This window comes from Dermacentor variabilis, unplaced genomic scaffold (assembly GCF_050947875.1).
Source record: "Dermacentor variabilis isolate Ectoservices unplaced genomic scaffold, ASM5094787v1 scaffold_17, whole genome shotgun sequence".
Classification (NCBI taxonomy): Eukaryota; Metazoa; Arthropoda; class Arachnida; order Ixodida; family Ixodidae; genus Dermacentor; species Dermacentor variabilis.
Window position 1 is genome coordinate 6,403,727 of NW_027460335.1, and position 16,360 is coordinate 6,420,086.

General features: G+C 48.2%; 1 protein-coding gene across 6 annotated transcripts in view; it reads left to right on the top strand.

Annotated features, from left to right (window-relative positions):
* Nucleotides 1-16,360, top strand: part of LOC142568146 (uncharacterized) — a 326,673-nt gene that overhangs the window by 150,675 nt on the left and 159,638 nt on the right. For 5 of the 6 annotated variants that reach the window (XM_075678219.1, XM_075678221.1, XM_075678222.1 and 2 more), the window contains exons 8-13: nt 1,807-2,923; nt 4,753-4,887; nt 5,940-6,188; nt 7,537-7,782; nt 8,424-8,553; nt 10,368-10,420. In XM_075678219.1, coding sequence (XP_075534334.1) covers nt 1,807-2,923; nt 4,753-4,887; nt 5,940-6,188; nt 7,537-7,782; nt 8,424-8,553; nt 10,368-10,420 — 1,930 coding nt within the window. The remainder of the gene's footprint in view (nt 1-1,806; nt 2,924-4,752; nt 4,888-5,939; nt 6,189-7,536; nt 7,783-8,423; nt 8,554-10,367; nt 10,421-16,360) is intronic. The other variant, XM_075678223.1, reaches the window with a different exon arrangement.

A 16,360-nucleotide genomic window follows, 5' to 3' on the forward strand; every position in this document is an offset into this window, starting at 1 on the left:
TTTCATCTATGCGCTAAAGTGGAGACCAAGTGAGGTACCGCATTTGACGGTAAAACCAATACAGACCTGCTTTATGGGCACAATACTCATTCACTATGCTGCCTGAAAATGTTAGGTGTCGAAAGCTCGTTGGCCATGGATGACATTTTGACCTCCATTTAATTTGTCCGCCGCACTGCGCTTCTAATAAGACAAGAAAATGACACCCTCTTCCATTTTTGCTTTGTTCGATGCTTTAATACGGTTGCTTTTCTCGTGTTGTGGATTCCGTTGCCATGGATTGCGCATCGGCAAAAAAAGGAAACGAAGATGAAGAAGAAACAAACTGAAGTCAAGACAGGCTTGAGCGACTCTAAAAACAATCTTCCAAAGTGTTTACATATGATTAGCTTACCTTTTTTTTTTTTTTACGGACGTCATCGCTCCAGTATTTGCTCTTGCACGAAATTTATGACGCCGCTGTTGATGCTTTTTTCTCTGTGGCCTTTCTTATGGATCGCATGGCAGCAAGTCGCGAAAAATGGATCGTGATTTTTTTCGCCGTAACGTGATTATCATTTTTCTTGAGTTGTGCTCCCTCGGCGGACGGACAGGTCATAGATCTTAAACCAACTCAGCCCTTTTCTCCCATCCCATTTTTTTTTCTTTTTCTTTTCTTTTAGCGCGGAAAATGAAGTGCATTTTTTTTAGGGTCTTATGAGAACCAAGCCTTATCGCTGCCATTTTTCACGTAACTCAAGCAGACTTGTGCTGAATATCTTTACCGTATATTATTATCATCTGTCGACAAAACTCCGGTTGCTGATCGCGGCCCTTCGTCGTAAAACAAAGAAATTCGCGGCATTGTTCATCTGACGATACCTCTTTCTGTGTTTGCATTAGGCTTTTTGCACACGGTGCTCCCTTGCTTCGGCCTTCGCTAGAAACACTTTTGATAAAGGACTTCTTTCTCCTAAATCAGGCGTATGATATACTCCGTGAACCGTAAAACTGTTCTTTAGACGACAATGAATTGCGGCGGTAAAGGTTCGAGTTAAGGGTATCGGGTTTACATTAGTGTTATCGCCAGGCTAGCTCTGCAAGTTTTGTTTTATTATGCGTATGCGTGTGTTTCGCGATTCTAAACTATTATATTTAGTTTTGTGACTTGCGCCTAATCGCTGAATTCGCAGGATGCGCTGGTTTTGTGATATTTTCTCGCTTTTTTCTTCACTTTTTACTGTTTCAGCACAATATTGATCAATAGTTTATTCCCATAATGCTCTCATATCAACCCGCCTTATCGTCCTTTAATCATTGAACAATTAATTATTTATGGAGAAGCCGCCGGATCAATAGTGAATCAATCCACGAAATTTCGTGCTGTTATATGCTTCGTTTTTCTTAATGCACAGCATTATTAGAAATTTATCTGCACTGAGAATACAACTTCACGGTGTCTAAAAGTACGAATTTGTATTGATTGATTGATTGATTGATGATAATTCATCCTTTCAATATGGCATAAGTTTATAATACTGTGCATCACATCAATATGATGTAGATGTGGCTAGATTTAGTTCAAGAATCAGGCAGAGAGAAGCCTTTGCCTATAGTTACTTATTGCTGGGACACCCTGTATTTCATATCTACGTGACATCTGTTCTCAGCCTTGTGGCTTCGATAGCACTTTATAGTGTCGAATACTCTATGCTCGAACATCACTCTATGCGTCGAACATAAAGCGCCTTTGATGGCTCACTTAAAATCGTGCGGATGATGAGAGCGGCCATTCTGAATGCACGTGCTCCTCTCGATTTTGCGCAGCTTCGACGACAGCAGCTCCATCAGCAGCGGTCTGAGCGACACGTTCGCCGAACTGAGCACCAACGACAACCTGACCGACTCGTCGCTCAGCTCGGACCCGTACGGATGCCTCAAGCGGCGTCCCCACCACCCGGGCATGGCGCCGTCGGGCACATCCGGGGCAGCCTGCAACAAGGGCGTGCCGGACAGGTCCACCCGAAAGACGTCAGACCACCACTCTTCCGGTTCCGCCATCGTGGGCGGGGGTGGCGGCGGCATGCTGCCCACGACGACGTCCATGCGGAGCAGGAACGCGAACGTAAAGAAGACGGACAGTTCCATGCAGACGGACTCGAGCGCCCTCATGCAGCAGGGAGGGGGCGCGGTGCCCCCTCACCTGCAGTCGTCGGCAAACTGGAAGAAGTACGTCCAGCAGCAGGACTTGCAGCACCAGCAGTCCAAGACGAACTCCACGGAGTCACTCAAGTCCAAGGATAGCAAGAGGAGTGGTGGACAGTCGTCGTCGAGCAAGTTAGGCAAGTCCGCGGACAGCAACCGCCACGACGCGATCCACTCCAAGAGTGGCAAGTCCAGGACAGGCTCCTCTTCCTCCGGAAGCGGAGAGACCAAGTTGAGGTCCTTTTCCGCCGACACGGCCATGATTGGAAGCGACCTGTCGCTGGACAAGATGCGGACCTCCTCCGCCGCCGGCATAGGGACGCCCGTCAGGTCTTCCGGCATAGAGTACGCGTCTACGGCGGTGGTGGTGACGAACCGGAAGCTTCCGGGAAGGCCGTCCAACGTCACCGGCGCGGGACCTCCCTCCGCATGCATGATGGTCCCCGGGAAGCGTCCCTCCAGCACGGCGTCTTCCGGAAGTGGCCGCAGCGGCGGCAGTTCCCAGGCGAAGAAGGACGGCTCGGCGGAACTGGACCAGCAGTGCCGGACGTCCAGCCTGACGAGGACGGGCGAGCTTTCTCGTGGAACCAGCCGCTCGTCGCTCGAGCGCAAAGCCAAGGTGTCTGGAAGTACGCAGACCGGGCCCGGCGTCAACGACATGTTCGTGTCAGCCCACTCGGACTCGGAGTACTGTTCCCTGGGCAGGTCCTCGGGGAAGCATGCCAAGCAGTACATACAGGTTAGTGCGTGAGAACACCTCCGTGCATCAACTTATTGATTGACTGAGGATAAGTTATTCGGGTGATCAATGGGTAAATAACGTCTTTGTTATGACGATGTGCAAAATTCCGTAAGTAGGCTTTCCCACAGATCTAACATGCCCTGACTAATATGGCCACGTTCCCTCTAGTAGCACTGTTAAAGCTCATACACGCGTATTGAAAGCTTGGACAATGCGGGGTACGGAGCCTGACATAAACGATGTCACCGACACGCGTGTTGACACTTTGGTTACAATTCTAGACTGAGGTCCGCCATTTTGGCTACGTCCAGCTAGCTGTGTGGAGAAGCACACTTGCAGGCTTTGCATATCGTCATCCGTGTACATCAAATTACCATAGCGCGGGTCCAAAATTTGAATTGCGTCACGAATTCCTCCGAACATAGGGATGGCGATGACTTAACGACGTCTATAGAGTAAGTTTTCGTTGCAACATCGCCTGTGTGCCACAGCCGGCACGCATTTCAGTGGTGGCATATTTTTGGCAGTTGGCATCTGTTTGGCGTATTTTGGGCAATAAGCAAACATATTTAGTGGAGAAAAGCAAATGTTCAAAGCGGGATTTGTTTTTCCGCGTTCGAAAGTAGTCCTTTTTTGTGCCATACTTTTTCTTTACTAAATCACTATAATCAGTGCAAGAACATAATGCCAGAGAGAGAGAGAGAAAGAGAGAGAATAGGAGGTGAAAGGCGGAGAGATTAACCAGAGTTAACTGTCCACTTGACAACCGTGCACTGGTGGAAGAGGTAGAAAAGATGGTGAGGAAAGAAGAGAAGACATGAAAAGAATTTGTCCCCACAAACGCTATTAAGCGGTTTCACAGCTATCTTCCATACAGTTCCGATGGTCCTAAAGAAAACACAGTATTGTCTTTAGTGCAACTCGGGCTGACGTCGGCTGGGGCCAACGTCCGAGGAATCCACTTTAGGTTGCGGGACGATTCTTACGTTTGTTGAGCCATCTCTGCTCAACGCCAGAAATCTCTATGATGCTGCTGGAGCGGTCGTATCGCTTGAAACAGCATTATCTTACTTACTATGAGCTTCCCTAAAGCAATTGCGTTACTTTATTCCGTTAATAAAGGCCACTTGGCTCAGCCGGGAGCAGATGTTCGGCTTGCAGCTGCGGCAAGTTGTCTTTCTGCTGCGATAGCGCGGCCGGGCGGGCCCTGTCCTGAAGGCGCTCTGCGATACGGACAGAGTGCGTCGAGTGGTGATAGCTTCGTGTGCGCTCTGTTCCCGCCGCCTAGTTCGCATTGAAGCGAGAGGCAGCACGAAGGTGAATTAGTTCGCTCCTGCAGCTGCCCGTCTTCCGCACTTAGCGAATTGACAGCGAGTATGTGCGGTCATCGAGCGAGGCGTGTTCACGCTTGCCTGTGTGCGCGTGGCACCATGCTTGTTGATTTAATTAGTTAGCGAATATTTACAAGTTTACACGGCCGACAAAAACTACTATTCTTTCTTCATATAGCTGTCTGCTATAATTTGCTATCGGAATCGATGCTTCGCCTTTCGATCGAAACTGCCACTTTATTCTTTTAAGCTTGCACTTCCACATTTTTCTCATTATTTTCTACATCTCAGTTAAAAAGACCTCGTTTCGCTGTCTTCATGGTCTGTTGGTCCAATTCCGATTTGCCAGCTGAGAGCCTGTGCGTTCAGAAATGTCGTCAAATATTTAGGAGAATTAATAAATGCCTCTTGTGCAAATATATTTTGTTTGTTTGTTTGTTTTGATTTGTTTTTGATTCGCTAGTGTGCGATGTCAAATGAACTCACTTTGCGCAGACCGCCTTTGGGCCCGGTGGTTCCCCCGCCTTGGGCACCATGCGGGAGCGCATCTACGGGACGAGAACGATGCTCAACGGGTCGCCGCCTTCGTACGTCTCCAATTCAGATTACGTCCTTCTTTCTGGCTTCCAGGTGAGTGGAGAATCATTACATTAAACTTGCAAATATACATAAACACAACACTTGCGCAGAGAGAAAGCGCAGCCTCCCACTAGGAGAGAAAGAAATAAGGGGAGGAGTGAGGGAATGCAAAAAAAAAAAGAAGCTGATAAAGAAGACGAATGCACTCCAAAACACATCACATCACAGGTCGCGTATGAGCACTAAAAACGTCAGTCGAGTAACGTGATTGACAAGACGTTTAGCGCAGCTTTCTGAGCCTCACTTCGGGTTGAAGTTTCACTTTTCGGAAATAAAAAGAAATTGTTGAGAGCAATTCCAGAAATATGAAGCTGCTGGATAAAGCTATGGGCAGTCGTGTATTTCACGATTATTTCTGCTCCCCGGTGGGAACCAATCGAAATTTTATTTCGATTTAAGGGCACGCCGTCACTAGGTGCAGGCGTTCATCAAAAAATAGTGCGCATTTGTTCGTTGTGGCGTGTCTCACTGCGTTGGGCGTAGCTTCGTTACATTAGTATCTATCCAATCGACCAAAATAAGTTTTCGTCCACAGCACTTTTGTACACTATAGGAAGCTATACTTAGCATTTACACTGGTTCTGGTGAAGCTGTCTGGAGCCATCTGTGTCGCATATGTCTAACCATGCATGCAGTAGAAAAAAAAAAAAAAGATCAGGAGAGGCTAAAAACAGGTAAAAGATAAAAGGTACCACTGAAGTCCCACAGGTAACGGTCATCGCTCGCTTTGTGCATGCTAAGTGCGGCGCCGCGAAACCACGCCGCAGTGCACTCGGAGACTTCACCAAGGCTCATAGCGCCTGCGCTTTGTTAGCGCGGTATCATCAACGAGCGCCTGAAGCGGCGATTGATGAGCAACAGAGGGGGAACATCAGCGGCACCTTTTGCGGGAGGCACCTGATTTTGCCATAGCGAGTCGTTAGAGTTACAATTTGATGCGGACGCCTTCAATAATTGTTCTTTTCTGGCATCGGCCGCCGCGTTAAAATCGCTCGTTGACTTACTCGGTCCGAACTAATTTCACCGTCTCTCCTTTCGCGCAGCACGGCACGGCCCCGCTGCGGGACCGGCCGCGCCTGTCGGTGCCGTCGGCCAAGGGCTCCGAGAGCGACAACTACATGACGCTGGACCACTCGAGCCCGTACGCGTGGCTCCGGCACAGCCCGACCTCGGGCTCGGCGTCCGTCGCCTCGGCCCCCGTGGGCCGGAGTCCATTCGCGGCCGGCGCGGGCATCGCCGAGGCCGACAGCATGGAGTCCCTGTCTTCCACGGCGTCCAGCGCCCACGGACAGGTGAGGCAAGGCGGCACGGGTCGGTCGGCTAGTCCAACGCTGGCGTCTCTGCACGTGCTACCCTGAGGGAGCAGATTGGCGCAGAGGCCCGCCATCTTGCATGCACACTGAACAGGTCATAGAGTTTCTCACTATAACACCTAGAGGGAAATCTGGCGCCACCGTCTATGGGAGTTTCTTAAGGGGACACCGTGCCGTCATGGGAATGACGGTATATGTGTCTGCGAGGCTTGTGTTGGCTGGTGTTGTAAGAGGCGTCGTCTAAAACGTGGATATGGCTACACAAATAACGCGTTCTCAAAGTAAAATCTTCATCAAATGTTTCCATTCACGCATATTACATCTTTACTCACCTACAATGCATGACTAAGCGAAGAAAAGCAAGAACAGACGACAAACTGTTTCAAAGCGAGCGCGAACCTTGTCGTCTGTCCTCCAACTTTAGCGGCCCGCTGATACGTTTTACATAACATATAATCGTACACGCAATAACAAGTTCTTATAGTTAAAAAAAAACATGTTTTTTCGTAATAATAAAACTAAAGCAGCTTTTTACGTGCCGTTTTAGTAGAAAATGAATCATTCTGACAGACAGAACAGTGCTTGCCAAGCGCGTCTTCAAGGTGTCCTGTCTCTCCGAGAACGATGCCAATCCGAAGTCACAATATACCGGCATTCCCATGCATACCACAGCGCAGCAGCGCCAGATTTCCCTCTAGGTAATGTAGTGAGAAACTCTATGAAACAGGTCATAGCTGCAGACTGATTACGATATGGTCTATATGGAGGGATGCGACCATCTTCTCGTTGCAATCGCATTAATGTTAGTTTCATAATTGCACATATTGAAAGTCCGCGGGTCTAGTACATGCACTGAATATGCTTTGTAACTGTGATTAAATAACTTACCGCTTCGTTTGGAACGTATATACCACACGTCCACTCCGTTTACAGAATATTAAAACGCTTAGGGTTGGCAAGAGGAAGAAGAACCGAATAAATTTGGACTGCGAGCATTGATGAGGTCATCGCAGAAGTTATACATATTATACTGCATGTTGGATCTATTTCAAGTCACCAGACGGGCCCTCGGGTTCTCTAGTTTATTTCTTGTCATTTTCGTTTGTGTTCGCTGCTTCACACGTGACTTTGGACTTAGGCTTAACCATAGCATACCTGCTATGCACATGCATAGCAAGACCAACCAGATGAGGCTCGCAGCTTGGACTAACCCCCTCCTTCTATGCGTTTCCTCCTCCCGTGTCTCCTCCCCTGTACCCTAACATGCCCCGCACCTTCCAAACACCGTCCCCAATATCCCTGTCCCCACCCCCACCCTCGAGTGTAGTGGTCGTCTGTGATGTTATCCCCTGGCGGGACGCCCGAACTGTCCGGTCGACGACGCCGTCGCGTCGCTGACGTCATCGTGTCCGGCACCGCCACCTGCCCCGGCCGCATAGGCCGCTCCCCGGCCAGCAGCGCCCCGCAGACCCCGCCCGAAGACGACGACGAGCACAGCTGCTGCCCCAGTCCCGCCCCGGAACCCCCCGCAGCCCGAACCCCCTCCTGCCCCCCGTCGCCCCTGGGGCGACAGGTATACACGCACGGTCATCCGCAGCATGCCCGAGCACCTTTCCACTTCCTTCACTCTGCACGACACCCTTTCCTCTTCCCGGTCTCAACATCGGAGAAGGTTGCCGAGCGGGCACGAACGCCGGCAGGATCCAACTGGCAGCACTGTATGCTTCGACGACCATAGGCATATGCAACAAAAGCATACGCGCATGGCCGTTCTCGCGCCTAGACTGGCCACAGAGTATTAAACGATGGCGAAGCCCAATCCTCTTCGCTTCCTTCTCCGAATTGACACCTCACCTCCCTCCACCTCTCCCTATACGCTGGCTTTCCGTAGGCGGCAGTGCGCGAATCTACCGTAGTGGTAGCGCCGTAGTGTATAGTATCACGCGTCAAGGCAAGCACTATGCCCTTCACGTAGGCTCAATGCGCACGACGAAAAAAGTAGATATGCGCCTTTGCGCGTGATGCTTTTGCCCGTAGGCATGTGGTAGCGTGCAACATTATAGCTGTAGTGGAACATTATCTCTAGCGATCAGTCCAGTCTCACTCTGGCGTTATAGTTTGCGCCTATGTACTACGAGGCAAAACAAACTTGTGCTTGCCAGCGGCGCGCCGTGCTTGCACGGGTCTTTCGTGACCTGGAATCCGCCAACGCAGGCTGCCTCCCGGTACATGTACCTGTCGTCGCCGCTGCACAGCGCCGCCTCCATGGGGACGCGCAACTCCATGAGCATGTCCCACTACGCCAGCGGCCTCGTCTCCAAGATGGCCAACAAGGACGACGACGGTGAGCGACGAGCACTTGTACGCACTATCTTGCGTGCCGGACACTGTAAGAAAAGAAGCTTAGTAAAAGATTAATTACTGCAGCAGTCACTCCATCTCAAAGACCCTCGCCAACGTTTTTACAAGCTGAATGTTCACGCAAGAGGACGCACAGATACACCGAGGTCAGTTTAGCACATCTGGGCTCCATATTCCATGCCGCAGAGTTCCCTGCATGCTCAGAACAATAGGGGAAGATCTTGCGCTGCAGTCGTTCTATAGCCAGTGTGGAAATCATAGGTAGTACACAGATCTCTTCTTTTCATTATTTACGTAGATAAACAATGACATTTTGGCACCATAATAAGGGGGCGGCTACTCCTTTTCGTATGAGAAACATGGAAATTTATCAAAGAAGCACGTTATAAAATGACGTTACTATCAATTCTCGAAGGACTCGAATTCAGCTCAATATTTTTGTAAATGTCGTAAGCACAGTTTGCTCGATGGAAACAACACTTGCATGGATTAAATAGATTCAGTGTGCTCGTTGCTTAGGCCTGCACTGAAAAGTACTTGAAACGGCCCACTTACGATTTCAGAACAAACTGTGGGTGCCAAAAAAGCGAAGCAGGCTGGCGCAACCAGGCAGCATTGGGCGCGTGTTATTTATTTCACTCAAAATAGATGTTACTGCTCGTCGGTGCCACCCGCATAGCACGAAAACATATGATTGCGTTTTGCAGCATAGCTTATTCACAACGAGCTCTCGCGCACAGTGGTGGACCTGGGTTTGAAACACTCTTGGGGGGGGGGGGGGGGGTAAACCTTCGGTGATAAGACGCCTGATGTTTCCATAGGCTTCCCTTCTTGATGATCTTGTTTGCGCGGCAGAGGGCGCAGCCGGTGTTATCGGAACGACCTCAGTGAAGGTCACATCTGTTATCTAGCCGTAATCCGTCGCGCATTACCTTCCTTCTATTGTTCACCATGAGAAACACGTTGTCTAACGTGTCTTTTGTTTTGCGCTGGCACGCAATACCGTTTTTTCATTCATGTCACTTTGTTACCCTTGGCAGCAGCTCTTGGACATGCAATTGAAAATAAATGGTAACATTATACCTGTGATGCCCAACGCTATGCATGCTACGCCGAGTTTCATACCCCAGAATTTATATTAAGCATGGAAAGCTTATCGCTTAGCCTGTAGTTGCGTCTTTGATGCGCAAGAGCGCGTTTTCAGTTGTCGACAGTTCCTTAAACCAGTTACTAAATAATTATTTACTCTAGTAGTCACCTTTGAATTCGAATAATAAATCATTGCTTATTGTGCAAGTGCACCCCGTATGTCCGGAAATGAAGGCATGCAAACTGCTAATTTTCCTCGATGTGGAAGTGTGTTTGGGTCTTATGGGGTTATGTCGTGTATACAGACGTATTCATTTTGCAGTTGAGCAGTGCAGCTTGTAATTTATCTTGATATATGTTAGCCCAATTAAAAGGCAACACGCATGCATGAGGGCGAGACCGGCGCTCTTGTTTCCTCCTGGTGTGGTGACCTTTCATTCCGCTAAAGTGCATCAAGTTACCTGTATAACGAGCACACCCAGCAACAAAATTTAATGAAGTTTACTTGATGTTCGCTGCTCAGACGTCACCTTTTGTAGCACAAGCGTTCTCTTAAACAGGAAGAGTGTGCTTTAATCAATGTTTCATTCGTGGCTGTCTGCGGATACAAAGCACGGTTTATAATAATGGTTATGTAATGTTGTGCCGGTCGGAACATTGTGATATACCGACGCTCACGTTCTGTTTTCCCTTCCCTGTTATTTGCAGCCCACGGTTCGTCGCTGTCTTTGGTCTCCACAAACTCGTCGCTTTACTCCACGGTAAGCCCCTATGAGTAAACCGATGACGCTTGCAATTTTCTATAATTTATTAGGAAAGAGCGCTGACAGGGGACGCAACGCTGTGTTCTGTGCCTTCTGTTTTTGCGTTCTGCGTTCCGTGTTAGCTATTAAAGTATGCAGGGTACCTCGTACGAAGGTAACCACAAAAGAATGCAAATTCAATACCATAGACACACCGAAATTGAATGAATTGTGAACATGTAGTACTTGTGAGTGCAAGGATTAAACAAAACCTTTTTCTCCAGGCAGCAGTCACAGCATCATCGACGCACGTAGCCCTCCGCGGCTTACGTTCTGAAGGCTTTTTCGTAATTTCATTTCGAAATATCAGCGGCTTGATGCAGCCTCACATACGCCAATGTGAACGACTAGAAATGGGGGCTGTCTCCATCTTATGCCTGCAAATGTTCTAATCTCGCCACAGCATGTAGCCTTGTGTCGATCTTCACCGAGTCTCCCATCCCGCAGTAAAGTATATACTCGTATGTTACTCTAACAGATTGACGATGGGGGCGCATATAACGCATGCAGGTTAACTCCTCTATGAGCGTTAAATGACCTGGCCAACTTCATTTCTCCATTGTAATCTCATCCTGTATACTTCAAATTGTATTTCCACATACATACATACATACATACATACATACATACATACATACATACATACATACATACATACATACATACATACATACATACATATGTTGTAAGCACTATATATATATATATATATATATATATATATATGTATATATATATATATATATACGCCCCTTTTCTCACCTATCCGTACTGCTGTCTTCTCTAAATCTATGCCTATCATTTCTCGTACTATCGTGGCTTGAAACGGAACGAAGACTAATAGGCGTCACAACAACCCACCCAAGTTAGTAGCTACAGAAAACACCGATGGCGAACTTTCACTCGGGCTTGTTGATCTGTCACGATGATTCGTACAAAATGATAAACAAGGAACAAGTGGTGGGACACAGCGCTGTGCGTCGTGCACTCTTCCTTTTGTAGTGCAGCACACTGCCGCATCAGCCCTTCCTGTGGGAGAGAGAGAAAAACGGAAGACATAAAGGTTAACGAGACGGACGTCCGGTTTGCTACCCTGCATGGAGAAAAGGGGAAAGGGGATTCAAAGAAGAAAGGAGAAGGCGAAGAGAGAGATAGTTAACACGCACCGTAATAGGCCTACGTTGTCGACAAGCGACTTTCCAAGTCATCTGATATTTTAAAAAGTTCACCGACGATTACGATACTTCCTAGTGCGAAATTTCAGCGTAGCTGTATACGTGTTTTCATTTCACGGTATATTGGCTGCGCGGACAATCTGTCCCGTTCGGCCCGTTGAAAACGAAGCGCTGTGCGGCGCGACGGCCTCGCTAATCGGGAGATCGCGAGAGGTTGCGCATGGGTGACGCATGGGCACCATTTACAGCAGCCGCCGCAGACAGACCTCCGCTCATGCAGCGCTTTGTTTCCATACGGACGGCGCGCGCTACTCTCTCGCCATCTCGTACCCATCGTCGTCGCAAAGCGCGTCTTGCGCGGCAGTATGCTTTTCTTCTCGCGTTTTCGCCATACCCTCCTCCTCCGCTTTCCTCCTTGCCCTCTCTTCGCTATCACAGTCTTTCATCTCCCCCTGCCCTCCACGTTGGCTTTCATCCTTCGCTGTTTTCGTTCGTTCGGTTACGAGGGACAACGCCGACGCTCGCCGCAGGAATGGGCACATATAGAAGCTGCGCTATAAAAATTGATGACAGCACGCGTAGCTCTCTAGGTTGATGACGGTCGGGGCCAAGCACCCAGAATCTTTGTCTCGTCAGAGGGTGGACCGTCCATTTGACTGAGTGCGCTCCAAAGACGCCTATGTTGGACGTCAAAGCGGGTGCAGTGGCAAAGGAGGTGCTCTGTGGTCTCCTCACTGTTATAGTGGTCGCATATTAGGGGAAAGATTGTGGTTGAGATAGTGACGATACGAGCTTACATTACATCTTGAACTGTGCCTTGCTTCCATATGAGGGCTCACTTGTCTCACATGTTGAGAAAATCCGCTTTTGCCGTTGCTTCCGGTGGGTTCGCAACTGATCTTACCAAGTCACTCACTGACGCGGATTGTCAAAGACGCAACGCGCGGGATGATGTCACCGATGCGCCAAGGTGTCGGGCACCGTCAGTGTTCGAGAGCACCTAGCCCTCTACTGCCCTGGCAAGCTTTAAGTGGCAACTATGACGAAATCATGAGAAGCCAACAAACAAAGACACCAAGGACAGCGCAAGGGGAATTACTTGTACTTACGAATTGAATTAAAGAAATTATAAATTAATGAGTGAAAGTTGATGAGAATACAACAAGTGGGGAACGATCCTACATTTTCGCATTACGCGTGCGATGCTCTCTTCGCTATCGCAGTCTTTCATCTCCCGCTGCGCTCCGCGTTGGCTGTCATCCTTCGCTGTTTTCGTGATGATCGTGATTTCGTAGAGCATCATCACACGCGTAATGCGAAGACGTGGGATCGTTCCCCGCCTGCGGCAAGTTGTTTTTTCATCCACTTTCAATTCCATTAATTTATCATTTCTTTAATTCAATTAGTGAGTACAAGTAATTTTCCCTGTGTTGTCCTCGGTGTCTTTGTTGGCTTCGTATGATCTCATCAATAAAAATCGCGTCCCTCGGTTAACCCCGTTTCTTCTTGTTAACTACGAGGACCGTATGTATGACCATTATCCTTAGCGTCAGCGGCGAGGGTAACAGTCACAAAAGAAGGCGTCTGCTTTCTTTTGTGCCGTCTAAGGTGGGAGCTTACTAGGCCTTGCAAGTACAAACCAACTAGCCCAGCAACATTTTCTATTAACCTTCACGAATACGTGACCCGTTAGGTGAACTGTATCGCTGCGCGATGATTGCACGTTGTAGACCTCAGCGGGGGAGAATTGCACGTGTACTGCAATACACTCAACGACCGATTTTTCTGACGCCACGTTTTTCGAACACGCCTGATAATTCGGACGCCTTCGAGGCACCGCCAAGTACGCCATAGAAATTTCGAACGCTGAAACCCGTTTGCTGTCCGATTTTACAGAGTTTTTGCCGTGATGGCAGGTTTGTAACAGCATTAACTGAAGCCACCATCGCCGCTCTTTTGATTATCTGGCAGGCTCAAACAAACGCTCTCGCACGCTGGTCCACTGGCAGCCGTAGTTGTAGTAGTAATTTTGTGCCGGTCTTAAGGACCTACCTACTTCGACGTTCGCTACCAAGCTTCCTGCTGTTCGGTGCCGTTTTTGTCCTTTTCTTTTATATATAAAGAATTCGCCGCTGTCGGCAATGGCGCCGACTCCGCCTTCGTCGTCCTCGCCGCGTGCATCGGAGAGCGGAACGCACGGCACGAGTCCACAGCGTAACATAACGCTTGTTCCCGAAGGTCATGTTCACCGCAATACAGCTTTGCTACGCGGTCAAGCACACGAAACGTATTGCGGTGAAGCATACTTAGAGTGCAAAGGGGCCACTGTCTCGGGACATAAAATGTATTGCTTAATTGTGCATGTGCTCACCAGCCATCTCCTAACACAGTACGAGAACCGAGGCGCTTAATAATTGTGCTGGCAGGCCTATAAGGCTATTTCGGACGTGGCTGTGGCGATCTGGCGCTTTAGGACAGTAAAAGGCATGCATTCGTTTATTTTTTTTTTCGGACTGCCCACGTTTTGTACGTTTACTCAGTTCCTAGGGAGTAAAAAAAAAAAATAGTACGTTGACTGTATTACGTTTTTCTTGGGGGGGGGGGGGGAAGGCTAGTTTATGCGTGACCTATAAGGAAAAGCACAGAAGGCAATAACCACGCAAAATGAAGACAATTCAGCGATCATGTAATTGTGTCTGGTTCTGGTTCTTGCCATCTTCGTTTCCTTTTAGCGCAGTGGGATATATTTTATTTATTTCCTTAATGACAAGTGCATGCGGTTGCCTACCAGAGCAGTAGCGGTACACGCTTACGAAACAACAGAAATAAACTTGAAAACCGCTGTGATCGGCAGTCAATAAATCGAGTGATGCACCGAGTATTGAGGCTCTCGGCCACAGAGTATTTTGTGTGTTGTATTCTGTGAGGAAAGATTGTAGTTGCGAGAGCACGAAAAAGTTTCCTTGCCAGGACTATATTTAGTCATTATATGGAAAGTATGTAAATATTTTACTACATAATCACAAAAAAAAATGTTTGTGGGCGGACTGTGGACATATGGCCTGACACATTCTATTGACCAATGTCCATAGACATGCTGCAAACAGCCTTACTGAAATTATTTTAGACATATAAAGCTAGAGAACATGAACCGTAAGATAAATATTGTTTATATAAACAGTTTGTATGCCTCACATGCCGTAATTGCGATGTTCTCTTCGAGTTCTTTTGACATAAATGGACTGCCTAAATTACTTCATAAGGTTATCTTGAGCTGCATAACACTTTTACGCGACGCTCTTGACCTCTAATAGACTGAGCATATTCGCCGAATAAAAACATTCGAATTCCTCTTCGAAACCTGTATGTAAGGTCAGAACATCGGTAATTAGTTGCAACAGAAGGTAGCGCAAAAAAGTCTAATTGACATGGGAGAGTCCGCAGGACAAGGGCCGACTCACACACACTGTTTATTCACCGGCAAGGACCGCCGGATAAGAAGGAAACACACGTCACAAAGAGAACATGCGCAAAAGACAGGGCCATCTCAACGGTGTCCGCACGTACGCGTCAAGAAAAACCTTCTCTCCGTTGTGCAAGGTGACAGACGGTTCGCTGACAGCCATTTTAATATCGAAGGAAAGGGAGTGATTTTGCCAGCGATCCCGTCAGTGATCCACATTTCAATGCTCTGCATTTGCGAATATTCGTGTGACTACATTCACCGTTCCTGTATGACGCTGAGCGGCCACCGCTTCCACGGTAGCCTAGTTTTGTTCATAAATTCGGTAATCCTTATTTTCTTCCCGTAATTTATTTCATTAGGGTAAGTGTACGCAGTCGACTGAGCGTAAGCTCACCTAAATACGCGCCTTCCCCATTTTGTCGGGCCTGTAGGCGCGGGGAGTGCAGGCACAGCACCCCCCCCTGGAGTGGGCTGTCTGCTTTCTGAGAAAACTGGCCCCCTTTGTCGCTCGTATTTGCATGGCGACGCCCGTTCCAATCGACCGAGCTCCGGAGTCAAAGCGTGACTCACACGTCTTGCAGCGGAGGCTCTGAATCAATAATCGCCACGACTGCTCCGTCGGCCTGGGCGCCGGATAAGAAGGCGCCTAATTGGGCAGCGTGAAAGGACGAGTAATTTGCGGGCACCCACATGTTAATGTTGAGTGGATGGAACATTGCTGGGCAGTTCTTGTTTTGGCTTATTTTTTAATATGATCCTAAGAGGTAACGAAGAGAAATCTCGCATCATCTAGCTATCTGCGCGCAAATAACACAGAATACGTATAGAAAGGAAACCGTTTTATTATTATTCATATTACTAACGGGCCGCATAGACCGATGGACAAATTGAAGAAGACCTACGCGACTTGTGCGCCCTCGTCCAACGTACCTGTTTCTAGACGAGTTGATGTATCGACTCGTCCGGCTATAGTCAGTATTCTCGATTTCAAGTTGTTTAGTTGTAGCATATGTCCTTCATTTAGTAACGATTCGGAAAGAAAATTGTTGCCTCTGTCTTCTAGGCAAATGAATGCGCTTTTTTTTTTTAACGCGATCACGGTTAACGAATTCTCGTCCTTCCTGTGAGGAACTTTTCTCTGCTACCTTATGTGCCGTTAAGCACCCACGTTCTCTCAGCAAGATCCCTTCATTCTACAAATGGGGGTGCAGTACAACATTCCAATTTAAATCTGCAATGTGATCGGGATGGTCCTTG